Below are 26403 nucleotides of genomic sequence, written 5' to 3'. Positions count from 1 at the left end.
TAGGCAGGGCTTAAGTTTAAAATATTTAATTTGTTTTAAAATACTCGTTTACAAAATAAACGCATTCGTCTCTAACAGTCCGAACAGGAAGTGACACATTACAGCAGGGGTCAGAGGTCAGAGGGTACAATCTGTGACCTGTGGGTTCAGTGCCCAGTGCATGCTGGGAAACATGGTTTTAGGGAGTGGGGCTTTTCTGACGGTGAAACATGAACATGCCATGAGATCGCATTTCCCAGAATGCACTGGCTCTGTCCAATCGTGTGTCGTTACATTTGTGATTCAGGCTGTGAATGGTGCTAAATACATCCACGAATAATCCACCAATCAGGCAGCTTGCCCGGAGAGAGCAGCCAACCAGGCGACTCGGTGGCGAAAAGTGCAGTGTGTTGGTTTAAAAACATCACAAACATAAATACGAAGGCCTGATGGAGCCATAACTCAGGGAAGGGTTAATGCTGAGTCTGCAATACTAAGGACTCAATACCAATACCACGCTGATAATAAAAACACTCTTTACTACAATTTAGTGTGGAAAATCACAGTATATTGTCTACTTTCTTTTTTAGTCCCACGTGGCCTTCTGTCTGTGTAATGACTCAGTGGTGCAGGTAGGTTCCATAGTGGAACATGGGCGTATACTAGTCTATGTGGTTTGGACCTTCACCAGCAGATTCAGTCTCTGGTTTAAATACAGGCTTCAGTCCAGGTCCTGGTCCAGTCCTGTGACTCATGGCCCCATCAGGTTTCTGCAGAAGCATTAAAATGAAAACGAGCCAAAGTAAATTTATAAACGTATCATTAAAATAAATCTAAAATGAAACTAAACTCAGGTTAAACTTAAAATAAAAACTTAAAATCTTCAAAAAAAAACTAAATAAAAACTTTAAATCAGAAGGTTTGAGTCCGGTGAGATCATTTCCTGTTTGAGACTCAGGGGCGGGGACTGTGTGAGTGACGGGCGAGGGGTGGGTCTGTGTGAGTGACAGACGAAGGGCGGGTTCTGTGTGAGTGACGGGCGAGGGGTAGGGCTTAGGGGAGCGCAGGGCGGGGTCTCTTGAGTGACAGGCAAGAGGTGGGGCCTAACACATTAGATGACTGGATTATTCAGGAGCACAGTGGCAAAGTGGTTAGCCCTCTCTCGCTCACACCAGAGGGTCTCTGATTTGAGTCCCAGGTCGTGGGGAGGTCAGGGGTCACATTCCTCTGTGCCAAGGCCCTCAACTCCTCAGAGGCCAATGGTCAAAAGTGAGATTTAAACATTCAGGTTCATCGTGCAGCAGAGTGCCTTGCTCCTGGGGTTGGTGGTTCTAGTCCAGAGCGTGCCTTGCTCCTGAGGTCGGTGGTTTTGGTAAAGACCGTGCCTTGCTCATGGGCCTGGGGTTGGTGGTGGTTCTAGTCCAGCAGAGTGCCTTGCTCCTGGGCACGCGTCAGGCTGTCTTTGCGGTGCAGGTGGTGGACACCCATGCGTTTGGGGCTCTTCGGGGGGCGCTGTGGAGCGGGGGCAGGGTGTTGCGAGCTGATTGGCTGAGTGGGGTCCAGGAGGCGGGAAGAGATGATTGGCAGGTCGCCAGGAAGGACGTCCCTCTCCTCCTCCTCCTCATCGTCGTTGTCGTCGTCGTCATGGAGACACTTCCTGTCAGCCATTTCAGAGTCACCCAACATCAGCGACGAGTCCAACAGCAGACCAGGACTAAACCAGGACCAAAACAAGACCAGAGACCAGATCAGAATCAAGACCAAAGCAAGACCAGAAACCACATCAGAACCAGGACCACATAAAGACTCATCTGCACTGGTTCGGATCCTAAACTATATTTAAAATGTAGCCAAAAATTTCACATTAAAGATCTGAAGTGTGTTTTAGTCAAATGAGCACATTTAGTTTTGACCTTGTGCATAAAATGCTAAGTCTTATTTGAACGATTTAGTGACATCACCTAAATGAGGCTCATTGAGGCTAGCAGTTATGGGGGCCAATTTGGAGCCAAGTTCCACATTTGGAATTCTGACCTTATCATAGCAACCAAAGAGCCAATTAGGCGCAAAGCTCTCAAAGAAAGTGCCTGATTTGTCTGCAATTAATGTTCATATCTTGATTTAAGGACACAATAGTGAAATAAAAACCCCAGGATCAGGTAGAGCGGGTTAATACGAACATTTTAAGACCAAAATGACAAGTCTGACAGCAGCAGTTACAGAGAGAGGGGCCAGTTTTTACAGAGAAAGTGAATTGGAGTCGATAGAGCTAGGAGTGTGCCCATGATCAATTCCTGTTTGGAACATGGCAACTAGCAGGTTAGCCATGTCAATTTTTATATAAAGACTGCTCCAGCTCTGACAGGTGAGGGGTACAAGGGGCTGTGGGGGAGTTGGAGTCACACAGTTTAGGGAAAATTACCAAAATCTGTTCAAAAATATCGCCAGAGATGATTGGCCATTGGCTTCTTCGGATTTTAAAGAATCGTGGTCAGCCATGAAAAAAACCCACATGGATCAAGCTCTACATGTCAAGATCAGACCCTGTAGTCTGGTTAGGATCCTCCTCTAGACCTACTCAGATCCTGTAGTCTGGTTGAGATCCTCCTCTAGACCTAAGAGCTTGTACTCCGGTGGCGATCAGGCTGATACTCACCTAAGGGGGTTGGGGTCTTTGAGGTCCAGTAGGTCTTGGCTAGGTCTTGGTCTGGTCTCAGGGTCTGTGTCTGTGTCCAGACTCGAGCCTCTGCTTGGGGTCCAGCTCTGATTAGACGAAACCTCCTCTCCATCAGAGTAAGCCCCACCTCGATGCTGGAGCTCGCGTGCCGATTGGCTGCTGAAGGCCGTACGGTGCAGCGTGTCGGAGGGCGCCATTTTGTCCACGAAGAGTCTCTGCCACGAGTTCAACAGGTCCTCTTCAGAGCTGCCAGAGCTCGGACCTGCACTCAGAGCCTGCGCAAATACAATTGAAGAGAAGGTATTTACTTATATGGAGTATTAAAGGTGAGGGGGTATTTTACTTCATTGATCTCTGCAGTAAGTCACTCAGCGCTATCAGAACATCAATCAGTGTGCATCCCGTCAATGAAACTACTGCACATCAGATCAGGTTTGTCAAGTTGCTGTGAACAGTTTTGTATGATATTTATGGAGAATTGTCGCATGGGAGCCTGGGTGATGTAGGCTTGTGGGCGGAGCCTTGTACAGGCTCGTACTGCTAACTGTAAGGAGGTTTCGAATAGGGCCCAGGAAAGATCTCTAGATTACACAAACATGCATGGATGACATTTAAAACCTCTTCATGTTTTTGATGAGAGAACAGTGTTAGAACATAATAACATTTAATAATAACATAATTCATAATCTTATATTTACAATAATAATAATACATTTTATTTATATAGCGCTTTTCAAGACACTCAAAGTCGCTTCACAATACATACAACAGTAAAATATCACAAACTTTACAACATAAAATCAAACATTAAAAGCAATTTTGAACAGGTGAGTTTTGAGTTCTTTTTTGAAGGTGGGGAGGTCCGAGCAGTCACGGAGGGGTTTGGGCAGTGAGTTCCAGAGGGTGGGGGCAGCGATGGAAAAAGCTCTGTCCCTCCAGGTTCGGAGCTGGAATGGAGGGAGCGAGATGGAGTGTGGAGGTGGAGCAGGTCTGTGAGGTAAGGAGGGGCCAGGTTGTGGAGTGCTTTGAATGTGATGAGGAGGATTTTGAAGTGGATGTGCTGAGGGACGGGAAGCCAATGGAGCTTGTGGAGAACAGGGGTGATGTGTTCACGTGAGCGGGTGTGGGTGAGGAGCCGGGCAGCGGAGTTCTGAATGTACTGTTACACATTTGCAGGTCATCTCAGGAGCTCAGCCAGAACAATTATACAAATATAGTGGTGCCTGTAGGGGGCCACTAAAGAGGCTGGACTGGCTCCTCTTGGTGGTACTATGGTTTGTGTTTATATATTTGAGTCTATGGTAGAGTATTCTACAGTAGTATAAATAGTTTTCCTACATTACCTGTGGGGGTCGCTATGGGCTGTGTTACAGTACTATAGTCAGTGCTATGGTTTATATCTGTGTTTATGTGTATGCAATGTATGTATATGTATATGCTTGTATGGTATAGTACAGTGGTACCTGTGGGGGGCTGCTGAAGGGGCTGGACTGGCTGGACAGCGGCTCGCTCAGCATCTCTCTTTGATTGGCCGAGGCGCGGTGTGAGGCAGAGGGGGTGGGGCTCTCCACCAGGCTGAGTGATATGGCCTGGCGTGTGGCGTATGTGCAGTTGGGGAGGGGACTGTTCTTGGGAATCTTCACGCGGTCGTCCGACGAGAACTCGATGACCTTTCGACCTGGATACAGGGCGTGAGGGGGCGGGGCCTGCAGCGGAGGGGGCGGGGCCGGGTACGGGTTCAGTTTGGACACGGAGACATCTTCAAGGGATGCAGCCAGTGGGCGAGGCGAGGCCAGGGGGCGGGAAGAGCCATTCTGCTGTCGGCTGGACCTGTGGACAGAGAGTTTACTATAAATTAGGGTGATCAGAAATATATATTGATACAAAAGCTAGTATCACACCCCCAGCGAATGTTGAGCTGGGGGTGAGATACTAACAGTAGGCACTGTTCTGTCTGAAGCTCTGTTAGACTTTAATCTGAGCTTTGTTTTAACACAATCTGACCATAAAGAACTGACTTATCTGAACTTTGTGCTGTTAAAGTCTCTCTCAAATAACATTACAGTCACAAGTAAGCCAGCATTAGCCAGCAGTATTTCAGTTAGTCACTCTCACTTTTTTGTTGAAAATCAAACTCACATAGAACCATGAACACTCGGATTGATCACAGGCTCCTCAAAATGTGCTATTCAAATGCTGTTTTCAAATAATCTAAAAACTTTGACAGTGTTTACTAATGTGTGCATTGTGTCACCATGGTAACTGATGCACGATCCATCATAGACATACATGTAGAACACTCCAGCGTAATGTCACTGCAAAGTATCAACTGAAGTTGCTACATGTTTATCTCCCTGCCATATCCGTCTCATAATTGTCATAAGGATGTGGCTCACATTGGGGATGCGGCTCATATGCGGGATACTTCCGCGCGTGTAAACACACTGAATGTTACTCGCACTTTTCAGTTATATTTATGCCATCCCAACCCAGTGTGTCCCAGTTTTGAATTTTAAAAATCTGGTCACCCTATTCCAGATGCCCTTCCTGGATGTTCCTGGAGGGGCGGGACAGAATGAACTCACGGGGGAGAGCCGGCCGCCGCGGGACTGGCTCCGTTGGGCTGTGCATCCAATGATGTCATGTCAACATGCACAAAGACGTCCTCTGCGATTGGCCGGCTGCTGCGTGAGTGGGCGGAGTTAAGTAACAGCGGCTCCGGTTTCTCCAGGACTCTCGCGATGACAGAGGTCGGCACCACATCAGCCGGGGTCAGGCTTAGGGAGTCCGGGTCCTAGACCAGAGACCACATTAAGTCCCGGTCCAGTCCCGGTCCAGTCCCGGTCCAGTCCCGGTCCAGTCCCGGTCCAGTCCCGGTCCAGTCCAGTCCCTTGTGCAGTCCTAGTCCAGCCTTGGTTCAGTCCCAGTTTAGTGCCAGTCCAGACCTTGTCTGTGGAGCTCTGGACTGGTAGAATGTTCTTCACGTGTTTGTTGAGCATGTCCCGGTCCAGTCCCGGTCCAGTCTCGGTCCAGTCCCGGTCCAGTCCCGGTCCAGTCCCGGTCCAAACCTTGTCTGTGGAGCTCTGGTCGGGTAGAGTGTTCTTCATGTGTTTGTTGAGCATGTCCTGGAGCTCCGTGGGCAGCTGCAACAAAGTCAAAATCAGATTTCTGTGTTAACAGATTATTTAAGAGCAGAGATAGTCTGATATATATCAGGCCGATATTCTATACTCTAATAAAGCGTTCCATCTGATGGGGGCCTGAGCTCCCTCACGGGCAAGGGCTTTTAAAAAACAGCATCATCTGCATATAAATGAATGTGGCTTTCTTTTAAATTGTAACCAATAGAATTAATAAAAATTGTAAAAAGTAGGGGGCACAAAATTGAGCTTTGGGGCTCACGTTACTTTAAGTTATCAAATCTGATTTAAAACCATCGGCTACTACTGCCTAGGTTCTGTTTGAAAGATAATTTTGAAACTACTACATGTAGCACTGTCAAATCCAATAAGCTTCAGACGCTTAAAGAGGACTCCATGGTCCACTGAATCAAAAGCTTTAGTTAAATCAATATCACTTTGGAGCGAATCGGTACAGATTTCCACTGTCTAAAGTGAACCACCCATCTGAAGGGTCTGAAGCGGAGCCTGGAGAGTACTAGTTCCAAAGGGTCTGACCCTGGAGGGTACTAGCACCAGAGGATCTGATCATGGAGGGTACTAGCTCCCAGAGAGTCTGACTATGGAGGGTACTAGCACCAGAAGGTCTAACACTGGAGGGTACTAGTTCCCAGAGGGTGTCAGCACGGTACAGATCGCTCCGACCAGACCCGCTCCGACCAGACCGCCAACAGACCCACTTTAGTGTGTGTGTATATGTAGCTGTGTGTATATGTAGATGTTTGTTTAGTGTATTTAGTGTCAGTGTATATGTAGATGTGTGTTTAGTGAGTGTTTAGTGAGTGTTTAGTGAGTGTTTAGTGAGTGTTGACCGAGTGTTGACCGAGTGTTGACTGAGTGTTGACTGAGTGTTGACCGAGTGTAGCTGTATTTACATCTGCAAACTTGTGGTTCCTAAAGTGGCTCTTGTTGCACTTGAGCAGCTGCACGGCCAGATTACAGTCCTGACGGTAACGCTCCTGCAGAAACAAAGATACATATATATCATAGTTTTAAGGGTAAAACTCCTACACACACGTAACACAGGTTAGATTATAACACGTCAATATTTGCATTTTAACAATTACAGTCCTGTCTAACAGTTGTATAACGTGTATACAAAATGCCTGCAACGCTTATATATGTTATAAACATGTTTTTGTTTACAGACTCAAACTGAGCTCCTCCAGATGGTCGATCGTACATGTGTTACAGCTATAATCATGTTATGGGTGTGTTCTCTGTGTGTTCTTAGCATGTTATAGTATTATTTGTGTTTAGGTCAGACTCACATTGAGCTCCTCCAGGCGGTCGATCGTTCCTTTGGCGTCTAACAATTTGTTGGTAAGTTCCACCAGCTCCTGGTCCATCGTCTTCTTGTCCCGCTCCACCTTCCTCAGCTGTGACATCATCACAGGTCAGTAACATCAGTTAGGACACAACAAGACATTTTTAAAGGGCCCATATTACTCTGCTCTCTAATGTTGCTTCCTCATCACAAACTTACCTGGAGTTGTGTTTTGTTTCATTCACACATGTTTAACACACAAACCCTGCATATTTAGGCTGAGTTCTTCTCTCAAACAGAAAACAATCTGTTCCACCTTGTGATATAATGTGGTAATACAGGAATTGCTCCATCGTGTTTTTAAACACCTTCATTAGAATCATTTGGATTATTTCAGCCCTGGAATCGCCAGTCTCTATTGAACTAAAAGTACAGGTACTTTTAGTACCTACTAACTTGAAAACTACTACTTCATGACATCACAAGGTGGAACAGAGCATTCTGTGCTTTGGAGATCGAGACAGACTAATAATAAAGTGTTACTCAAACATGTGTGAATAAAACAAAAGACAACTCCAGGTATGTTTTTGAGGAGGTAACAACATTATGACATAACATAACCTCACAGCGATCCTTTTGACGTAATATAGGACCTTTAAACACATTTTTAAAACATTTCAAACATGTATGTGGATCTTTAAATATTTCAGTGTCTACAAACAGCACCATCTACAGCCAATCTGCCATTGGACAGTCTAAACCATGTGACCGCTCAGTCACATGACGCCAACACAGCCACTAACAGGAGCTAAAGCTAACAGCAGCGCTAACAGGAGCTAAAGCTAATAGCAGCATTAACAAGAGATAAAGCTAACAGCAGCACTACCAAACAGGAGCTAAAGCTAAGAGCAGGGCTAACAAGAGTTTAAGGTAGCAACTAAAGCGGTAAAGGCACTTATTGACCCATCTGAACACCAGTCTGACTCTGACACGTGAGGAGGGATAGAACCTGGTCGCTATGGTGATCTCAGTCCTGACCATCTGCTGTTTTGGTCATATGGTCAAACTGTGAAACATAGGCCGTGTCCCAATTCGCCAAACTGGCCTTAGAATCACCATTCGAAGTGTGCATTGAAGGGCAGTTACGTAATTTCTGGCGCGACAAGGGCTGTCCCATTTCAATGCACCCTACTGAATGCGCCCGACAAACCTGCCTCTCCACCGTTTCCATGGAGATGGGACGTAACCGAAGCGTGCATCCGTGCACATTTCACGCACTTCTATATCCCATCATGCACCGCGACTACGCAAGAAACAGAAGAAAATGGAGTCTGCTTCGCAATATACGTTCAAATGTTCGTACTGGTTTACCTCATCTACAACTGTGCGACATGAAACTGTTAAATCTGAATAAAGATCTGTACAGTGTGTTTGATGATTAAAAAGGAGGGGAGTTACATGGAATAAAGGAATGTGCAATTATTGCTAGACAATAAGACATTATTATCATTAGAAATTATTACTGCAATAAGAATAATGTAAGAATGTTCGTTTCTATTGTAAGCGTCAAAGACCAAGAGAAACATAAAGTCAGAAGAGTTTAATGATCCACACAGGTAATGTGAACAATAATGCAACGGACTCTGAGGAAAGGACAGGAGAGAGTCCTGAGACGTGCAAAAAATCTTCATGTGTTCCGGTACATTCCATAGTTCTGCACCCATCTGGTGGCACGTGTCATTTACCTTCGTGTTAGTAAATCAGGACACTAGCTTGATGTAGCACTGCACTGCTAGAAAACACTTTACAATAATATGAAAAGAACTGGCATGGCATAGAAGGGAAACAGTGCCCTCTACTGTTATTAAAGTGGTGTAGCCACTGGCCAAAATACCGAACCATTAAACTGCAATATCCCACTATATGTACCACTAATCAGTGTTCTCTGGTTTATAGACTATGAATGTAAAAATTACATTGTTACCTCTGTCTCTGTTATTACATTTTCACAAGGTATATTTTGTTAAAGTTATGAAGCAGCTACAATTGAAAAAAAAAAAATCACCTTTAACGTTATATTTGCCTATTGATATTCAATCTAAAAAAAAAAAAAGAAACGGCTGTGACGACGACATCTTGACTTTTCTTCTATTAAATAGTAAATAATTTAAAATAACGTACGTAATGTACGTATCGTACGCTCAAAGACAGCGGTGGAAGTGCGGTCTGTGGTGTAGGCCTGTCCCACTTCAGCAAGATGACGGCTACACTGAGGAGGGCAGATTCTCGACCAGAACCTTCAAACTACACTTTGAAGAGTACTTCGAAGGGTCCCTTCAAAAGGTGCATTTGGCGAATTGAGACACGGCCATAGTGCATCACAATATGATGATCTGACCCACACACTCCTCCCTCTGGATGGAAGGCCAAAATACAGCCGTTACCATGGAAATCCGCCATGTTTGTGGCAGTGGCGCAAAACACTGTTAAAATCTAAACGACACAGCAGTGGAACCATAGACTGCGTTCGGCTCCAAACAAAGCTCATCGAGGCTAGCAGTTACAGTGGCTAATGTGGAGCACAGTTCCACATTTGTAATTCTGATCGCGGGTATCATATCGTCTAAAGAGCCAATCCGGAGCAAAGCTGTTGAAGGTCCCCTTCCCGCCTACCAGGGATGGGACGATATAAGATAATATCGCTAATCGCGATCAAAAACATCCGCAGTTAATCGTTTGAGCCATTTTTTAAAATAGCCTTTGCAGCACCAGACTGCCTCATGTTTCCAATTTAAATACATTAAGATGTTAGTTCTGGTGTTTGCCCACAAGAGGCCCCTCTATCATAACAATGAAACTTGTTAGCTTCTGTGCCTATGGCTCATGGTTAGTGGGCAGGCAGTGGATCTCATTTATATCCACCACTCAAGAAGGTGAAGTCTGATGTGTGGAATTATTATGGTTTTGAAAAACAAGACTAACAAGGTAATAATGAGCCACAAATCTGCAGAGACTGCAGAAAAAAGTAGCGGTAAACACAAGCAACTTGCATGCACATTTGACAACCATCCTGCATTGTTTGACAAACTTGAGCCAAAAATATTCATTGTAACATACCATGTGAAATAAACTATTGAATGAAGTTTGTGTTAGTTTGGATTTGTGTGAATAATGGTACGTGTTTGTTTCAACTTTGCTATCACTAGGTTATTGCTAGCTGAATAGCATTTTGTGTAACTGATGGCTGCAATGCCAGCATATCCTTTATCATATCCTTTATCATATCCTTTATCATATCCTTTATCATATCCTTTATCATATCCTTTATCATATCCTTTATCATATCCTTTATCATATCCTTTATCATATCCTTTATCATATCCTTTATCATATCCTTTTTCTGGGTGCGTTCTCAGGTTGGTTCATGTGTTTTTTATAGTCAAGAGTTACATAACTGACACATGTATTATTCATTCATTGTTGATTTAACTTGCAGCATAAAGGCTCAGACACCTGCATATTGTATGGTAATTGTTGTGTTTTAGAGACTATTAAAAACGATAAACCTTGGTTTAATAATTATCGTGATATCGTTAATCGCGATTATTTTTGTCAAAATAATCGTGAGTCTAAATTTTAAGATCGTCCCATCCCTACTACCCGCACCGCTGGTTTAGCAGGGAGCAGGCGGTGAGCAACGCTGTCAATCAAACCTGTTGCTAACGCTAGTGGGAGTGACTTTGCGGAAATAAGTCGCCTGATTTGTCTGTTATAAATGTTCATATCGTGATTTAGGGACAAAATAGTGAAATAAAAACACTACTACCACCATCATGTAGAGCGGGTTAATACGAACATTTTAGGGTCAGAATGACGAGTCAGCAGTTACAAAGAGAGGGGCCACAGTTATTACATAGAAAGTGAATTGGAGCCAAAGTCAATGGAGCTGAATTGCACCCATGATCACTTCCTATTTAGAACTAGCAGGTTAGCCATGTCCATTTATATATTCAATCTATGGGTTAAACAACCTGATCAACTGCTGAGTCACTGCTGTAAATATATCACTCTACTGAATGAGTGCTAATTCTAACTGTCCCCTGTTTAACACTGGGTTGAAGAGCCTATGACGTGTGACATCAGCCTCTGTGAGACTCTGAGTGACAGCTGGATTCAGCCAATCACAGGGAGTTTTCAGAAAAAACACATAACTTTATCTCTTAAAAGGTAAAAAAATAAATAAATACATTAAAAAAAACAAAAAAAAAAACAACAACTATGAATCGTGATAATATTGAAATCGCAATCTGGCTCAATATAAATGTATTTTCTAAAGGTCTAAACCGAGACTAAACTGGGTCTAAACTAGATCTAAACCAGTAATAAAACAGGACTAATCCAGGACTAAAGCAAGTATAAAGCAAGTCTAAACCAGGACCTGGTGTTCAGATTAAGGTGGAGATGTAGTAATGGTTCTCTAAAATGAGCAGCTTAGGGTGGCAGTGGGAGTGAGCATGTAGGATGATGGGATGAGTTATGAGTAAAGGGGCAGGGTTGAGAGTAAGGGGGGCGGGGTTATGTGGTAAGGGGCCGAGGTTATCTGTAAGGTATCATGAGTGAGTGACACCGACAGCGTGGACCCAGGTCTGACTGACGGCCGCCTGAGAACGTCCAGCAGCAAAACAGAAGAACACAAGAACTCAACAGGGACTAAACCAGGACTAAACCAGAACTAAAGCAGGGCTAAACCAGATCTAAACCAGGACTAAGCCAGAACTACAGCAGGGCTAAACCAGGGCTAAACCAGGACTAAACCAGGACTAAACCAGGACTACAGCAGGTCTAAACCAGAGTTAAACCAGTGCTAAACCAGGACTAAACTAGACCTAGTCCAGAACTAAAGCAGGACTAAACCAGGTATAAACCAGGTGTAAACCAGTTGTAAACCAGGTCTAAATCAGAGCTAGACCAGGACTAGACAGGACTAAACCAGGACTAAACCGGGACTAAAACAAGACTAAAACAGGACTTAATGTTTCTTAGTTGTCGTCTCTCCAAACACCTGCTGTGATTGGTTCTTACCAGTGCGTGAAGCTTCTCCTCCAGATCCTGGTTGGTTCTCTGAGACGCTGTGTAACTGTTCTGTAGCCTGAAGAGACAAGGAGAGAGAAGGAGAGGGGACAAGGATACGAGGAGACAAGGAGAGAAGAGACAAGGAAACAGGAGGCAAGGAGGGCAGGAGATGAGGAGACGAGGAGACGAGGAGACAAGGAGACGAGGAGAGGAGGAGAAGCGGAGAGAGGAAATGAGGTGGAGAGTAGACAAGGAGATGAGGAGAGGAAGAGAGAGGAGACGAGGAAAGAGGAGGCGAGGAAGAGAGGAGGAGAGAGGAAACGAGGAGACGAGGAGAGAGGAGACGAGAAGACAAGGAGAGAGGAGGAGTCAAAGTGAGAGGAGACGACAAAAAGAGGAGACGAGGAGAGGAGAAGACAAGAGGAGGAGACAAGAAGAGGAGACAAGGAGAAAGAGAGGAAGAGAGAGGAGACGAGTAGAGAGGAGGCAAGGAGAGAGGGGACAAATATCATAGTAGTTATTTTGGTCTAGTGCACTAAACCTGGCCTAAACCAGGTCTAGACCAGGTCTGGATCAGGTCTCACCTCCTGAACTTGTCCCTCATCTTGTCAAGGTCATCGCGGGTACGGTTAAGCTCCGCCTCCATGTAGTGTCTGCACGAGTCCAGCTCCGCCCCCAGAGCTTCTGTCCTCTGATTGGACAAAGAGAGACGGCGCCGCAGCTCCTCATTCTGCGCCTCCAGCATCCTGTAAACAAACAGACAAACAAACATGTAAAGAAAATGTGTAAAGGTCCTGTCTTACACAAACTGATTCTTGTGAGCTTTAAACCATGTTACAATGTTGTTCCCTCCTCAAAAACAAGCCAATCCAAATCCAGATGTGAGCTGTTATTTCTCTAACCTAACTACACCTTTGTGTAAATGAAAGTTCAAACATTATGAGACATTCTGAGTCTTGAGACTTATTACATCAGTTTATGTCCAACCAGGATTGGTTCAACACATATTCGGAAGGAGATATCAGCTCTAGACATGTTTTCTGCATAAATATCAGTTTTTGCATGAGCTCCCCCTGCAGGTGTTGTCTGCGAGTACAGTTTGGGTCTGATACAGGGATTTTGCCACGCCCACCTTTTGAGTCGACAAATCAATAGGCAGCTCACGTCTTTAAATTACAGGCCTAAAAGCTAATATCTCAATAAACAGGTCAAGTTAAGTTAGTTTATTTTCCCAATTTTTTTCCAGTTCTTTTTTCAAATTTTGTACAATATTTTCAAATGTTTTATACATATTTTTCAGCAATTATTTACTAAAATAAAAAAATAAAGAAAAAACTGACCTGATCCGCTCAGACTCCGAGACCGGCTCCTGAAACAGAAGAAGAGATCAGAAATGGTCTTCTAATCTAACCCACAGGACAACCACTCTGCCACTGCCACCACTGAGATCGGGAGTGTAATCCACAACCTCCTGGTAAGAGGGACAGACTAGATAACCACTCTGCCACAGGGTCCATCCCAGGTTCAAACAGCCAATCAGAGTGAAGAACACAGGACACATGGGGAGAGGGAGGTCTGTGAAAAGACAGACCCCCCCCCCCCCCCAAAACCAGGACCAGACCGAGTCCAAGTCCAGACCGGGTCCAAGACAAAGGCCTTGGGGAGTTTCAGGAGATGAAGCTGGGTCAGTGCGTCAGACACTGTTGACTGGATGCCATTTTAGGACTCCCGTGTCTCTAACCTCCTCTCCTCATATCCTCACCCTGTGCCCTAGTCCCCTCCTTCCTCTCTCATCTCCTTTCCTCATCATGCTTCCTAGCTCCTTACTTGTCTCCTCCCTTTTCCTTGCTCCCTTCCTCCTTCTCTCCTCCTTCCTAGTCTCCTCTCTTCATGTGTGTCCTAGAGCCTTCCTCCTAAATCCCTTCTTCGTCTCCTCTTCTCAATGTGCATCCTACCTACCTCCTTGTCTATTTCCTCAGTGTGTTTCCTAGTCCCTTGTCGCCTCATCATCCCCTCGTCTTCTTCCTCGTCTCCTCTCCTCACTCTATGTCATAGTCCCTTGTTTCATCTCTCCTCATCTCCTCTCCTCACCCTGTCTTGTAGTGCCTCATTTCCTCTCCTCATCTCTTTTCCTCACCGTGCATCCTAGCTCCTTCCTTGTCTCCTTCCTCATCTCCTTCCTTGTCTCCTTCGTTTCCTCTCCTCGCCTCCTCAGTGATGCGATGCGTTCATCCCACCTCCGGCGCCGCTCGTGATCTTGTGATGTTTCGTGACGTTGGCTTCTTTCACGTTTTGGGGGCGGGGCACGTGTTCGGCCAAGCGACTGAAGGTGTGCGGGGCTTAGCACGCGACAAGTAACATCATCCAGGAAGTGAGAGAAGCGAAGTTTATCATAAAACAGCTGCTCCAGGGGGCGCTACAATGACCACAACAACAGGATGTCACTGCCTGACGTGTCCCTTTTTAATCGAACGTGTGTGACTCTTTTAAATCAGACTTGTTCAAACTGGACTTTTCAGAGCTTTAACCATGTTGTAGTCGATGGCATTTACGGTGCCGTCAGCTCCCATTGGGTACCGCAGTTTTCTAATGAGGTTAGCGGACTTGTTTCTTTTATTAAGTAGTTTTAGATGAATATTGTGATTTAAAATTTGCAAATTATAACATAATGATCCACGGGTACCAGAGATTATAACTATAGAGACACAATAGGGTCATTTAAGAGCATTTGTCCCACCTTCTGTGTCTGTAGTCACACGTGGGTGTCAGATTAAATATGTTCAGAACAAAGTTTCTTGGCATCTGAGCAGAATCCTCAGAGTTGTGTTCTGGATTAAAACTTTTATGAACAGTTTAAACCAGACATGGGCAAACTATGGCCCAGGGGCCACACATGGCCCTTTGGGCTTATTAATTCGGCCCGCCAAACGTGACCAAATTATATTAAAATAGGTAAGGATAAACCTTGTTCAAAATTTTTCTGCTGTGTTTATTTAACTGAAATGTAATAAATTCCTTATTAATTTAATCAATGCATTTGGAAAACAATTTGTACAATGAGCCTTGCATATTCATGTTTTGCTACCTGTTACAGGCCAAATCTCTAATGTAATATATCCTGGCCCGGTCCCACAGTCAAATTTTAGAATCCTTTGTGGCCCGTGCATAAAATGTTTGCCCACCCCTGGTTTAAACTCCGTTTTCACACAGAGCGAGTCTTTATTAAACACTTTATATTCAAGAATCAGAGAGTTTGATCTAACCAATCTCAGACTAGAGATGTGTCCAGAGTACAGTTATTATAGCAACATCAGCGCCAAACAACAGGCTAAAGGACATTAAAGAAATAATCATTTACAGCTGATAGCATCAAAACACCCAGAGAATGTTCATGACAACTGTTGGCACTGCTCTGTCTGAAGCTCTTTTAGACTTTAATCTTAGTTTCATTTGAACAAAATCTGACCATAAAGAACTGACTTATCTGAACTACAACAGGTGAGCTGATTTGTGCCATTTAACAAGTCTCTCTCAAATAACACTACAGTCTCAAGTTCGCTGGCATTAGCCAACAGTTTTTCAGTCACTCTCAGTGAGTCACTCTCACCTTTTTGTGTAAAAAGAAACTCCTAAACAGGACCATGAAGGCCCGGATTGATCACAGGCTCCTGGAAATGTGCTCTTTAAATACTGTTTAGATTTTTTCTTGACATTTCAGACTTAAAACTTTTTTGGCAGTGTTAAATGTCAGCATTTTGTCACCATGGAAACTGTGGAACATTCAGCCATAGACATACATGCATTCTGTCCAAAAGTTCAGCACAATTTACACAAGAAACATTTTTTTCATACTTTACACATTATAACAAACTAAATGTGCTTCTTAATGTGTGCCTTACATTTATATTTGTCAAATAATTTCAGTAGAGGACTTTTGTCCCAGTGTGTGGTTGCTAGGTAACAGTTATACAATTCCTTAGCATGTGTAATGGCCAAACTTTACACATGAACAAGTCTGATAAAAAACGAGCAGCCAAATTCACCTGACGTCTGTGTCCCTGAGCTCTAAGCATGAGATTTAGAGTTTATTGCCAGTCATCCAGATCAGAAGAAGTAACACTTTACACTTTTAAAAGGTTAACAACAACAGACCATATTAGCTCTGTTAAACTCTGTTAATGAGTGAGCTACATGATTTTATTGGCTATAGATAGAACAGACAGAACTCAAACTGAACTAGAGAAACTGAGGTCATGTGTCAGGGTCAGGGTCAGGTTACAGATATTAGGGTTATAGAGGTTATATTCAATAAATCTTATGGGAACAAGGGGGTGAGGCCAGAGGGGGAGGGCCCAGAGGGGGAGGGCCCAGAGGGAGCGGGCCCAGAGGGAGCAGGGCCAGGGTCATGCGACGCTTGGAGACAGTGGAACATTCTCTTAGAACCTTTAAAACGCGTTCAAAAGACTCAAAACCGGTAAGAAGAAGGGAGGGGGAGACCAGGGGGTGCATGCGTCACCTTCGGCTCCAAAGAGCGGAAAACTGAGCTGTGTCGTGATTGGTCCAGAGGCTCGGCGGACCGCGCCCTCCTGATGACCTCACAATCTCGCTGCACTTCTATTGGACGCTTCAGTATCCCTCTTGGTGACAGCGTCTGGTTGGCTCGTCTGTATCGAGGGGCGGGACTACGCTCAAATGTGAACATGTCGCTGCTGACATCACTGATGATGTCATCACTGTCGGAGAGCTGAGGAAGTGAGGAAACAAGGAAACAAGGAGACAAGGAAGCAACCAAACAGAGACGAGGACGGAAGTGTCAGAGGAGAGCGAGAGTACCTCCTCAAACCAGAGAAGAGAAATACCAGGATTTATGAACCAGGACCGGACCAAGACCAACGCCAGAACTAAGATCAAGGCCAAGACTAGAACTAAAAATGTACTAAACCAGGATTGGACTAAAGACCAAACACCAAGACCCAGAACCAAAATTGGACTTCTGGATTGGACAGAACAACTAAAAAAAAACAGGGCCAAACCAGGACCAAACCAGGGACTAGAGCCAGGAGCAAAGCTTGTTACCTGTGGGACATCTGAGGGCGGGGCAGCGGGCTGGTGGTGGACGGGGCGTGTTTCTCGGTGTTGGGGCGGGGCTTTGCGGTAGGGCTTCCTCGCGGTCGCACTCATCTCCTACCTCCTCGACTCCTACCCTCCTCGTCTCCTACCTTCTTGTCTCCTCTGTCCTCGGGTCTTTAATCCTGAGAGAGCAGAAAAAAGCATTTAATTCAAATAATACAGTCCAAAAGAGCTGAGGCAGGATCTAAACCAGGTCTGAACCAGGTCTGAACCAGGACCAGAGTGCGGTGGGACCACAGCCAGCTTGATGTCCACCTCGGGGCTCTGATCTGGGGGAGGGACTGAGGGAACACTGGGTCAATACTTCATGTAGTGCTCCACATGGACTAAACCAGGTCAGGGTCTAAACCAGGACTGAACCAGGACTGAACCAGGACTGAACCAGGACTGAACCAGGACTGAACCAGGACTGAACCAGAACTGAAACAGAACTGAAACAGAACTGAAACAGAACTGAAACAGAACTAAACCAGAACTAAACCAGGACTAAACCAGGACTAAGCCAGGTCAGGTTCTAAATCAGGACTAAACCAGGTGTAAATCAGGTGTAAATCAGGTGTAAACCAGATCTGAACCAGCACTGAAGCAGGACTGAACCAGGTCAGGGTCTACACCAAGACTAGACCAGAACTAAACCTGGACTAAAGGTCAGGGTCTAAACTGGGATTAAACCAGGACTAAACCCTTTACCTCATGTTTCATTATCTGTGAGCAATCTGGAATAATGTTAAAGGAAAAACTAACTTATAATGAAAAGCAGAAGAATCCAGACCCCCGTCCAGACCTTGGCCTTAGCCTACTTCATTTTCAGTCCTGAGTTGGTCTCTGTTTAGTCCTGGGGCTAAGTGCATTGATTGGGTTTCAGGAAGTGGAGCATTGACAGTGTTAGTCCTGGTTTAGTCCTGGTTTAGTCCTGGTTTAGTCCTGGTTTAGTCCTGGTTTAGTCCTGGTTAGTGTTGTTAACCTGAACCTGTTTAGTTTTAAAAAATAATAGTACCACCAGGTCTAAACTAGGTCTGAACCAGAAATAAATCAGGACTGAACCAGGACTGAACCAGGACTAAACCAGGTCTAAAGCCTAATTGACTACACCATTACCACAGTATTTTTAATGAGCCTAACAAAAATATAAAAGTGACTTTACACTGAGGAAATTTTGGACCTGTAGAGGAGCTTGTGCTCCACAGTTTAATAAACACACAGAGTTAGAGGTGAAGTCTTCAACATTAACAAGACTATGATCTCCACACTGCACCTCTGAAAGACAAGAGGACAGGGTCAGAAGGCAGGGTCAGAGGAGAAGAAGATGATGCAGAGGAGGAGAGGGTCAGAGGAGCAGTCAGGGACATTACTTCAGAGACTCTGGACCAAACTGGATCCAGTCTCTGGTCTGAGACATCTGAGACCAGAAGAAAACCTGAGTCACTGTGAAACAAAACACTACAACACACACACCAGGACTGAACCAGGACTGAACCAGGACTGAACCAGGACTGAACCAGGACTGAGCCAGGACTGAGCCAGGACTGAGCCAGGACTGAACCAGGACTGAACCAGGACTGAACCAGGACTAGACAAGGACTAGACCAGGACTAGACCAGGACTAGACCAGGACTAGACCAGAACTAATCAAGAACCAAACTAGAACTAAATCAGGATTAAACCAGAACTAAATCAGAACTAGACCAGAACCAAGCAGGACTAAAGCAGGACTAAACCAGGACCAAACCAAGACTAAACCAAGACTAGACCAAAAGTAATCAAGAGCTAAATTAGAACTAAATTAGAACTAAATTAGAACTAAATTAGAACTAAATCAGGCCTAGACCAGGCCTAGACCAGGACTAGACCAGGACTAGACCAGGACTAGTCCAGGACCAAAACAGAACTAATCAAGAAGCAAACTAGTACTAAATCAGGACTAAACCAGAACTAAATCAGAACTACACCAGAACAAAGAAATGACTAAAGCAGGACCAAACCAGGACTAAGCCAAAATTAATAAAGAGCCAAATTAGAACTAAATCAGGTCTAAACCATGACAAAACCAGGACTAAACCAGGACTAAAAACCAGGACTAAACCAGGACTAAACCAAGACAAAATCAGAACTAAACCCTAGTGGACCAGCTTTGAAGACCAGACCGATCCACGCCGGACCATAACAGACCAGTTCAAATAAATTCTAAGGTCTTAACCAGGACTAAACGAGGACTTTAACTAGTGCTAATCCTGGATTTACACAGGAATAAAACACTCTGAAATAAATTTACAACAAATCAAAAGTGCAAGTGGAACTTTGGGTCTACCTTAGCCATAGTTTAGTCCCGGTTTAGTCCCGGTTTAATCCTGGTTTAGTCCTGGTTTAGTCCTGGTTTAGTCCTGGTTTCTCCCGGTTGGAGCCGTGCTTAGCCCTGCTCCGCGGTCGCTCACTCACCGAGGCCCGGAGTAGGTGGACCGTCAGCGGGAAGCGCGGATACTCCAGGCCGGGGATGAGCGCTGGCAGCGGTCCTTGGCGGAGGCTGCGGCCGGGCTCCGGGCACCTAACAGCGGCTAGAGTTGGACTCGGAGCCGCTCTCACAGAAAGTTACGGATCTTCTCAGCGGTCGCCATCTTTACCACGGGGCATCATGGGTAATCCCCCACAGCCGCCCCCCTCCTTCTGACGCACGACGTGATGACGCATAAACGCGCACACACAAGTCACGTCTTCAGCGTTTCTAGCTCATTATTTTAATAGATACAGACAGAGAGATAGATATAGAACTCATTTTATCTGCAAACTAATCAGAGAGAAAGGACCAAGGCTCATTGTAAACAAATAATAATTTAAAGACTGTTAGTCTGTTATGTCAAATGGGTTTTTGAGCACTAATCTCTCATTCGCGCCGCCTGCTCTGCTTGTGAGCTGATTGCTGTGTCAGTTCAACTTTAATCAGTGTAAAAATGCATAAAATAGAAATGGTTCCAACCAGATCCTCCTGGGGTGCTCTGGACCAGGACCAGGCCAGGTTTGGAGAGAGGCCCAGGTACTTCTTCTGAAGAAAAACAAACTGCTTTTGTGTTAAATGTTTTATTGTCCAGATCTTCCCAGATCTTCATGCACCGGCCCCTTACGGATCCTCTTGCGGGTGTTGGGTCCACATGAGGACGGCCCCACGTCACTCCTTCGGGCTGAGCCCGGCCGGGCCCCGTGGGGAAAGGCCCGGCCACCAGGCGCTCGCTGTCGAGCACCCACCCCAGGCCTGGCTCCAGGGTAGGGCCCCGTAACGCCGGTCCGGGCGACGTAGCTTGCCTTGATTTAATTCTCTTCATAAGGGGCTTCTGAACTGCTCTTCGTCTGACCCATCCCCCTAGACCTATTTGCCATGGGTGACCCTAAGAGGGGCATTAAGCCCCCGACAACATAGCTCCCAGGGTCAATCGGGCACTCAAACCCCTCCACCACGTTAAGGTGGCGGTTCAGGGAGGGGCCTTCGGTTCAGGGACAGGTCTCTCACTGTTGTGTCGGCCTACGGGCCAAACAGCAGTGCAGAGTACCCGGCCTTCTTGGAGTCCCTGGGAGGAGTACTAGACAGTGCACCGACTGGGGACTCCGTTGTTCTCCTGGGGGACTTCAACGCCCATGTGGGTAACGACAGTGACACCTGGAGGGCCGTGATTGGGAAGAACGGCCTCCCTGATCTGAACCCGAGTGGTGTTTTGCTATTGGACTTCTGTGCTAGTCACAGTTTGTCCATAACGAACACCATGTTCGAGCACAAGGGTGTCCATCGGTGCACGTGGCACCAGGACACTCTAGGTCGGAGGTCGATGATCGACTTTGTTGTCGTGTCATCTGATCTCTGACCGCGTGTCTTGGACACTCGGGTGAAGAGAGGGGCTGAGCTGTCAACCGATCACCACCTGGTGGTGAGTTGGATCCGCTGGCGGAGGAGGAAGCCGGACAGACCTGGCAGACCCAAGCGTATCGTAAGGGTCTGTTGGGAACGCCTGGCAGAGCCTTCTGTCAGAGGGGGTCTTCAACTCACACCTCCGGGAGAACTTCTCCCTGATCCCGGGGGAGGTTGGAGACATGGACTCCGAGTGGGCCATGTTCTCCACCTCTATTGTCGATGCGGCCGCTCGTAGCTGTGGTCCTAAGGTCTGCGGTGCTTGTCGCGGCGGCAATCCCCGAACCCGGTGGTGGACACCGGAAGTAAGGGATGCCGTCAAGCTGAAGAAGGAGTCCTATCGAGCCTTGTTGGCTCGTGGGACTCCTGAGGCAGCCGATGAGTACAGGCGGGCCAAGCGTGCTGCGGCTCATGCGGTTGCAGAGGCAAAAACTCGGGGTTGGGAGGAGTTCGGGGAAGCCATGGAGGAGGACTATTGGACGGCCTCAAAGAAATTCTGGCAAACCGTCAGACGCCTCAGGAAGGGGAAGCAGTGCTTCACCAACACTGTTTACAGTGCGGTTGGAGAGCTGCTGACCTCGACTGGGAATGTTGTCGGGCAGTGAAAGGAATACTTTGAGGATCTCCTCAATCCCACTGTCACGACTTCCGAGGAGGAAGCAGAGACTGGGGACCCGGAGGCGGAATCGTCCATCACCCTGGCTGAAGTCACCGACGTGGTTGGCAAGCTCCTTGGTGGTAAGGCTCCGGGGATGGACGAGATCCGTCCCGAGTACCTCAAGCCTCTGGATGTTGTTGGGCTGTCTTGGCTGACACGTCTCTGCAACATCACGTGGCAGTCGGGGACAGTACCTGTGGAATGGCAGACCGGGGTGGTGGTCCCTCTGTATAAGAAGGGGGACCGGAGGGTGTGTTCCAATTACAGGGGAATCACACTCCTCAGCCTTCCCGGCAAGGTCTATTCCAGGGTACTGGAGAGGAGAATCCGACCGATAGTCGAACCTCGGATTCAGGAGGAGCAGTGTAGTTTTTGTCCTGGTCATGGAACACTGGACCAGCTCTATACTCTCCATCGGGTCCTCGAGGGTTCATGGGAGTTTGCCCAACCAGTCCAAATGTGTTTTGTGGATCTGGAGAAGGCATTCGACCGTGTCCCTCGTGGTGTCCTTTGGGGGGTGCTCCGGGAGTATGGGGTCCGGGGCCCTTTGCTAAGGGCTGTCCGGTCCCTGTATGACCGGAGCAGGAGCTGTGTTCGCATTGCCGGCAGTAAGTCAGACCTGTTCCCGGTGCATGTTGGACTCCGCCAGGGCTGCCCTTTGTCACCAGTTCTGTTCATTACATTTATGGACAGAATTTCTAGGCGCAGCCAGGGGCCGGAGGGGGTCTGGTTTGGGAACCACAGGATTTCATCTCTGCTGTTTGCGGATGATGTTGTCCTGATGGCTTCATCGAGCCAGGACCTGCAGCAGGCACTGGGGCGGTTTGCAGCCGAGTGTGAAGTGGCTGGGATGAGAATCAGCTCCTCCAAATCCGAGGCCATGGTTCTCGACCGGAAAGAGGTGGTTTGCCCTCTCCGGGTGGGTGGTGAGTCTCTGCCCCAAGTGGAGGAGTTCAAGTATCTCGGGGTCTTGTTGTGTGAGGGAAGGATGGAGTGTGAGATTGACAGGCGGATCGATGCAGCGTCTGCAGTGATGCGGTCGCTGTATCAGTCCGTTGTGGTGAAGAAGGAGCTGAGCTGGAAGGCGAAGCTCTCGATTTACCGGTCAATCTACGTTCCTACCCTCATCTATGGTCATGAGCTCTGGGTAATGACCGAAAGGACAAGGTCGCGGATACAACCGGCCGAAATGGGTTTCCTCCGCAGAGTGGCTGGGCGCACCCTTAGGGATAGGGTGAGGAGCTCACACTGGAGGAGCTTGGAGTAGAGCCGCTGCTCCTACACATTGAGAGGAGCCAGCTGAGATGGCTCGGGCATCTGCTCAGGATGCCTCCTGGGCGCCTCCCTAGGGAGGTGTTCTGGGCATGTCCCACCGGGGAAGACCCAGGACCCGCTGGAGGGACTATGTCTCTCGGCTGGCCTGGGAACGCCTTGGGGTCCCACCAGAGGAGCTAGAGGACGTGTCTGGGGTGAGGGAAGTTTGGGACTCCCTGCTTAGACTGCTGCCCCTGCGACCCGGCCCCGGATAAGCGGAAGAAAATGGATGGATGGATGTTTTATTGTTTAAATGTTTTATTCATATTTACATAAATCACACAGTCATATGTACAAGCGCACAACCTACCAATCACCAGCCCTCTCTCAGCCTCTCTCGCCCGTCCTCTCCCTCTCTCGTCCGCTCTCTGCAGCAGGATCCATCATGGGACTAACTTTGGTCCAAAGGTTCCCAGGACCAGGACTGGAGTCTGACCAGGACTGGACCAACACTCCACAGGTTTAAAGACTTTTACATTTCAAACTCATTAATATTTGAGTCTAATTTCTCGTGTTTCAATAAGTTTTTACATAAGCTCTCATGTTTCTGCTGCAGGAGTTTCTACAGGGAGCTGTTTTTTTACAACCACAAACTTTATTTAAGTCCTGGTCCAGAGTCCTGGTCCAGAGTCCTGGTCCAGAGTCCTGGTCCAGAGTCCTGGTCCAGAGTCCTGGTCCAGAGTCCTGGTCCAGAGTCCTGGTCCAGAGTCCTGGTCCAGAGTCCTGGTCCAGACATTGTTCAGTTCTTCTTGTGCCTCTGCAGGGTGGTCTGGACCAGGTCTTTCCACTGGTCATCAGAGATGTGCTGGGCCCAAGGCGGGACTCCAAGGGATGAGAAGGACAGAGACGCCATGGTCCTCTTCACCAACTCCACATGGTCTAGACACAAACAAAACTAGGGTTAGACCGGCTCTAAATCAGGACTCAAAGCAGACCCAAACACAATCAGAGTGAGACCAGCTCTAGACCAGTACTCAAAAATATTGAAAATCAGATACTAACTGATACTAAAACTAGCATGGAAACTCATTTTTCACAGGTGGCAATACCAAAAACGTCCCATTGACAGGCCAGAAATGAACCTTTCCTGAATAGCTTTAGAATGATCTTGAGCTGTATCAGAACAAGTATAAGACACATAGACTAGTATACACCCATGGACCACTATGGAGCCTACCTGGACCCTTGAGGGATTACACCGATATAAGGCCACATGGTAATATAAAAGGAAGTACTGCCATTCAGTGTGGAAAACCACAGTATATTGTCTAAAGAAAGATCAGTATCAAGTATCGAGTCTGTTCCTTAGTATTGAAATTGACTTTAATGTTTTAGCATCCTAACAATTACTCAAATCAGACCCAAACAAGACCAGAGATAGACTGGCTCTAGACCAGGACTCAAACCAGAACAAAGAGTTACTTGGTTGGACACTGGCAGCTCGTATAATCTTGACATCTTAATAAATAAATCCAGCAGAGGGCGCATGGAGTTACCTGCATCCATAGGAATAGAGGCACTGCTTCTCTGAGCCTCAGCCCGGTCGCGGTCCTCCTCCTCTGCCTCAGGAGGTGGGGCTTCAGGCAGGTGTAGACCCATCACCTGGAAATAAAAAGATCATGAAGACTCTTACAGGAGGATTCAAACTAAAGGAGTCTATTCTACCCAAACGCCATGTGCTGCTGACTGATTGATCAACTTAAAAGGGGGCAAAGCAAAAGCTCTCACAACTCTTCTGTATCTCTGGCTGTGTCTCAATTCGATGGTTGAAGTGTGCTCGGATGCACGTTTTGTTCTCCATGGAAATGCTGGAAACGCAGGGCATATTTGTCGGCTGCATTCTTAACGTAAGTGCCCTTCAAATACACCCAACGAAGTGTGCAACCGTCGAATTGAGACACGGCCTCTGTGTATCTGACTCAAACTGCACTCACAAGACTACACCTGCAGGGGGAGCTCATGCAAAAACTACTATTTATGCAAAAATACTAGGAAGCAATCTATTTATATAAAGACAAGTAAACTTGTGAATCATGAGTTTAATCTGACTTTTTACAGCTAAAGAACAAAAACTACCAAATCTTCAGCACTCTCACTTCTACTGTTTTCTGTTGGCCCACAGAAATCCTTAGAATCTAAATAAAAAGATTAATCGACTAACTGACAGACTACAGCAGTAAGGTGTCGGTCCTGCAATGCTATGCCCCTGCCCTAATCCATGCCAATGCCACACCCCCAGAGCCAGACCTCCATCCTCTGCTGCAGCGTCGGCTCTGGCTCCGTTTCCTGCTCATCTTCTTCGTCGTTGATTGGGTCGTTAGTGATTGGTTCCTGGTTCAGGGGCTGATAGTGGTAGGCCCCACCCCCTGCCGCATTAGGCTCCTCCTCCTCCTCGCTCCACGCCGTAGCTGTGGGAAGCCGCTCCTCGTCACGAACCTCGTCATCAGAGCTTGGGAACACACGCTCCGGCCCCATCCTGCAATCCAGCCAGCGCCCCCTGCTGGAACAGATAGAACAACAAATACAACTTTAGTAATGGGTTAGTCCTGGTACAGGCCCGAGTTAGTCCTGGTTTGGTCCAGTATTAGACCTGGTTCAGCCCTGGTACAGGCCCGAGTTAGTTTTGGCTTAGTCTTGGTTAAATGATGGTTTAATCCTGGGCACTTCAAGGTCTGATCATGATGTTTAACCAGGTCTAGACCAGATCTGAACCAGGTCTAACCCAGGACTAAACCAAGACTAAATCAGGACTAAAATAGGACTAAAGCAGAACTACTGACTGAACCAGGGCTTGGTATAAGACCAGTTTTCCTGTGAGCTGTCTTCAGTGAAACAGCTGGAGGAGCTAATTGCTAACAGCAAACATCTGTTCCATAACGATATTTCCATTTATCCGGATTATTCTAACTTTAAACCCGCGAGCTCTGCGTGTTTCGGCCTGGTCCCATATCCTCGGCCCAGTGTCCGTGTTTCCTTTCGGCTTTAGTCTCACCTCAGGTCGTTTTTCAGCTTAAATCGGCAGAGTTAGCCGTCGCAAGCTACAGCCGTGGATGCTATACTTCCGCTTACGTCACCACGTCCACCTGCAACAACATTGCGTAAAAAATAGTTGTAATTATTACTTTTATCTCTTATATGTGCATAAACCATCATATGTGGATTTGTAAACAAAGTTAAACAGAAATAGTAATGTAATATTAAAGATGTCACTATAAAAGGTTTTATTAATGTTAA

At 46.5% G+C, this 26403-nt stretch overlaps 2 protein-coding genes across 3 annotated transcripts; both read right to left on the bottom strand.

Moving 5' to 3' along the window:
• Positions 1-12: 12 nt before the first annotated feature.
• tjap1 (tight junction associated protein 1 (peripheral)) lies at positions 13-19957 on the bottom strand. The gene is made up of 12 exons (XM_055227129.1): positions 19742-19957; positions 17252-17427; positions 13516-13544; positions 12760-12921; positions 12185-12251; positions 7107-7214; positions 6711-6794; positions 5725-5799; positions 5242-5450; positions 4120-4486; positions 2636-2931; positions 13-1693 (listed from the first exon to the last, which is right to left on the bottom strand). Exons 2-12 carry the CDS (start codon positions 17354-17356, stop codon positions 1396-1398), a joined length of 1800 nt encoding a protein of 599 aa, XP_055083104.1. The 5' UTR covers positions 17357-17427; positions 19742-19957; the 3' UTR covers positions 13-1395.
• A 3449-nt stretch (positions 19958-23406) lies between these two features.
• Positions 23407-26254, bottom strand: mea1 (male-enhanced antigen 1). 2 transcript variants are annotated; one of them, XM_033979730.2, is made up of 4 exons: positions 26162-26254; positions 25417-25669; positions 24666-24771; positions 23407-24048 (listed from the first exon to the last, which is right to left on the bottom strand). In XM_033979730.2, exons 2-4 carry the CDS (start codon positions 25642-25644, stop codon positions 23909-23911), a joined length of 474 nt encoding a protein of 157 aa, XP_033835621.1. In that variant the 5' UTR covers positions 25645-25669; positions 26162-26254; the 3' UTR covers positions 23407-23908. The 2 variants fall into 2 exon arrangements, with proteins under 2 accessions (XP_033835621.1, XP_033835622.1); XM_033979731.2 differs by having other exon boundaries at positions 23433-24048; positions 25417-25666; positions 26162-26224.
• Between the last annotated feature and the right edge of the window lie 149 nt (positions 26255-26403).

This window comes from Periophthalmus magnuspinnatus, chromosome 15 (assembly GCF_009829125.3).
Source record: "Periophthalmus magnuspinnatus isolate fPerMag1 chromosome 15, fPerMag1.2.pri, whole genome shotgun sequence".
Lineage (NCBI taxonomy): Eukaryota > Metazoa > Chordata > Actinopteri > Gobiiformes > Gobiidae > Periophthalmus > Periophthalmus magnuspinnatus.
This window is presented reverse-complemented; position numbering and strand designations above follow the sequence as displayed.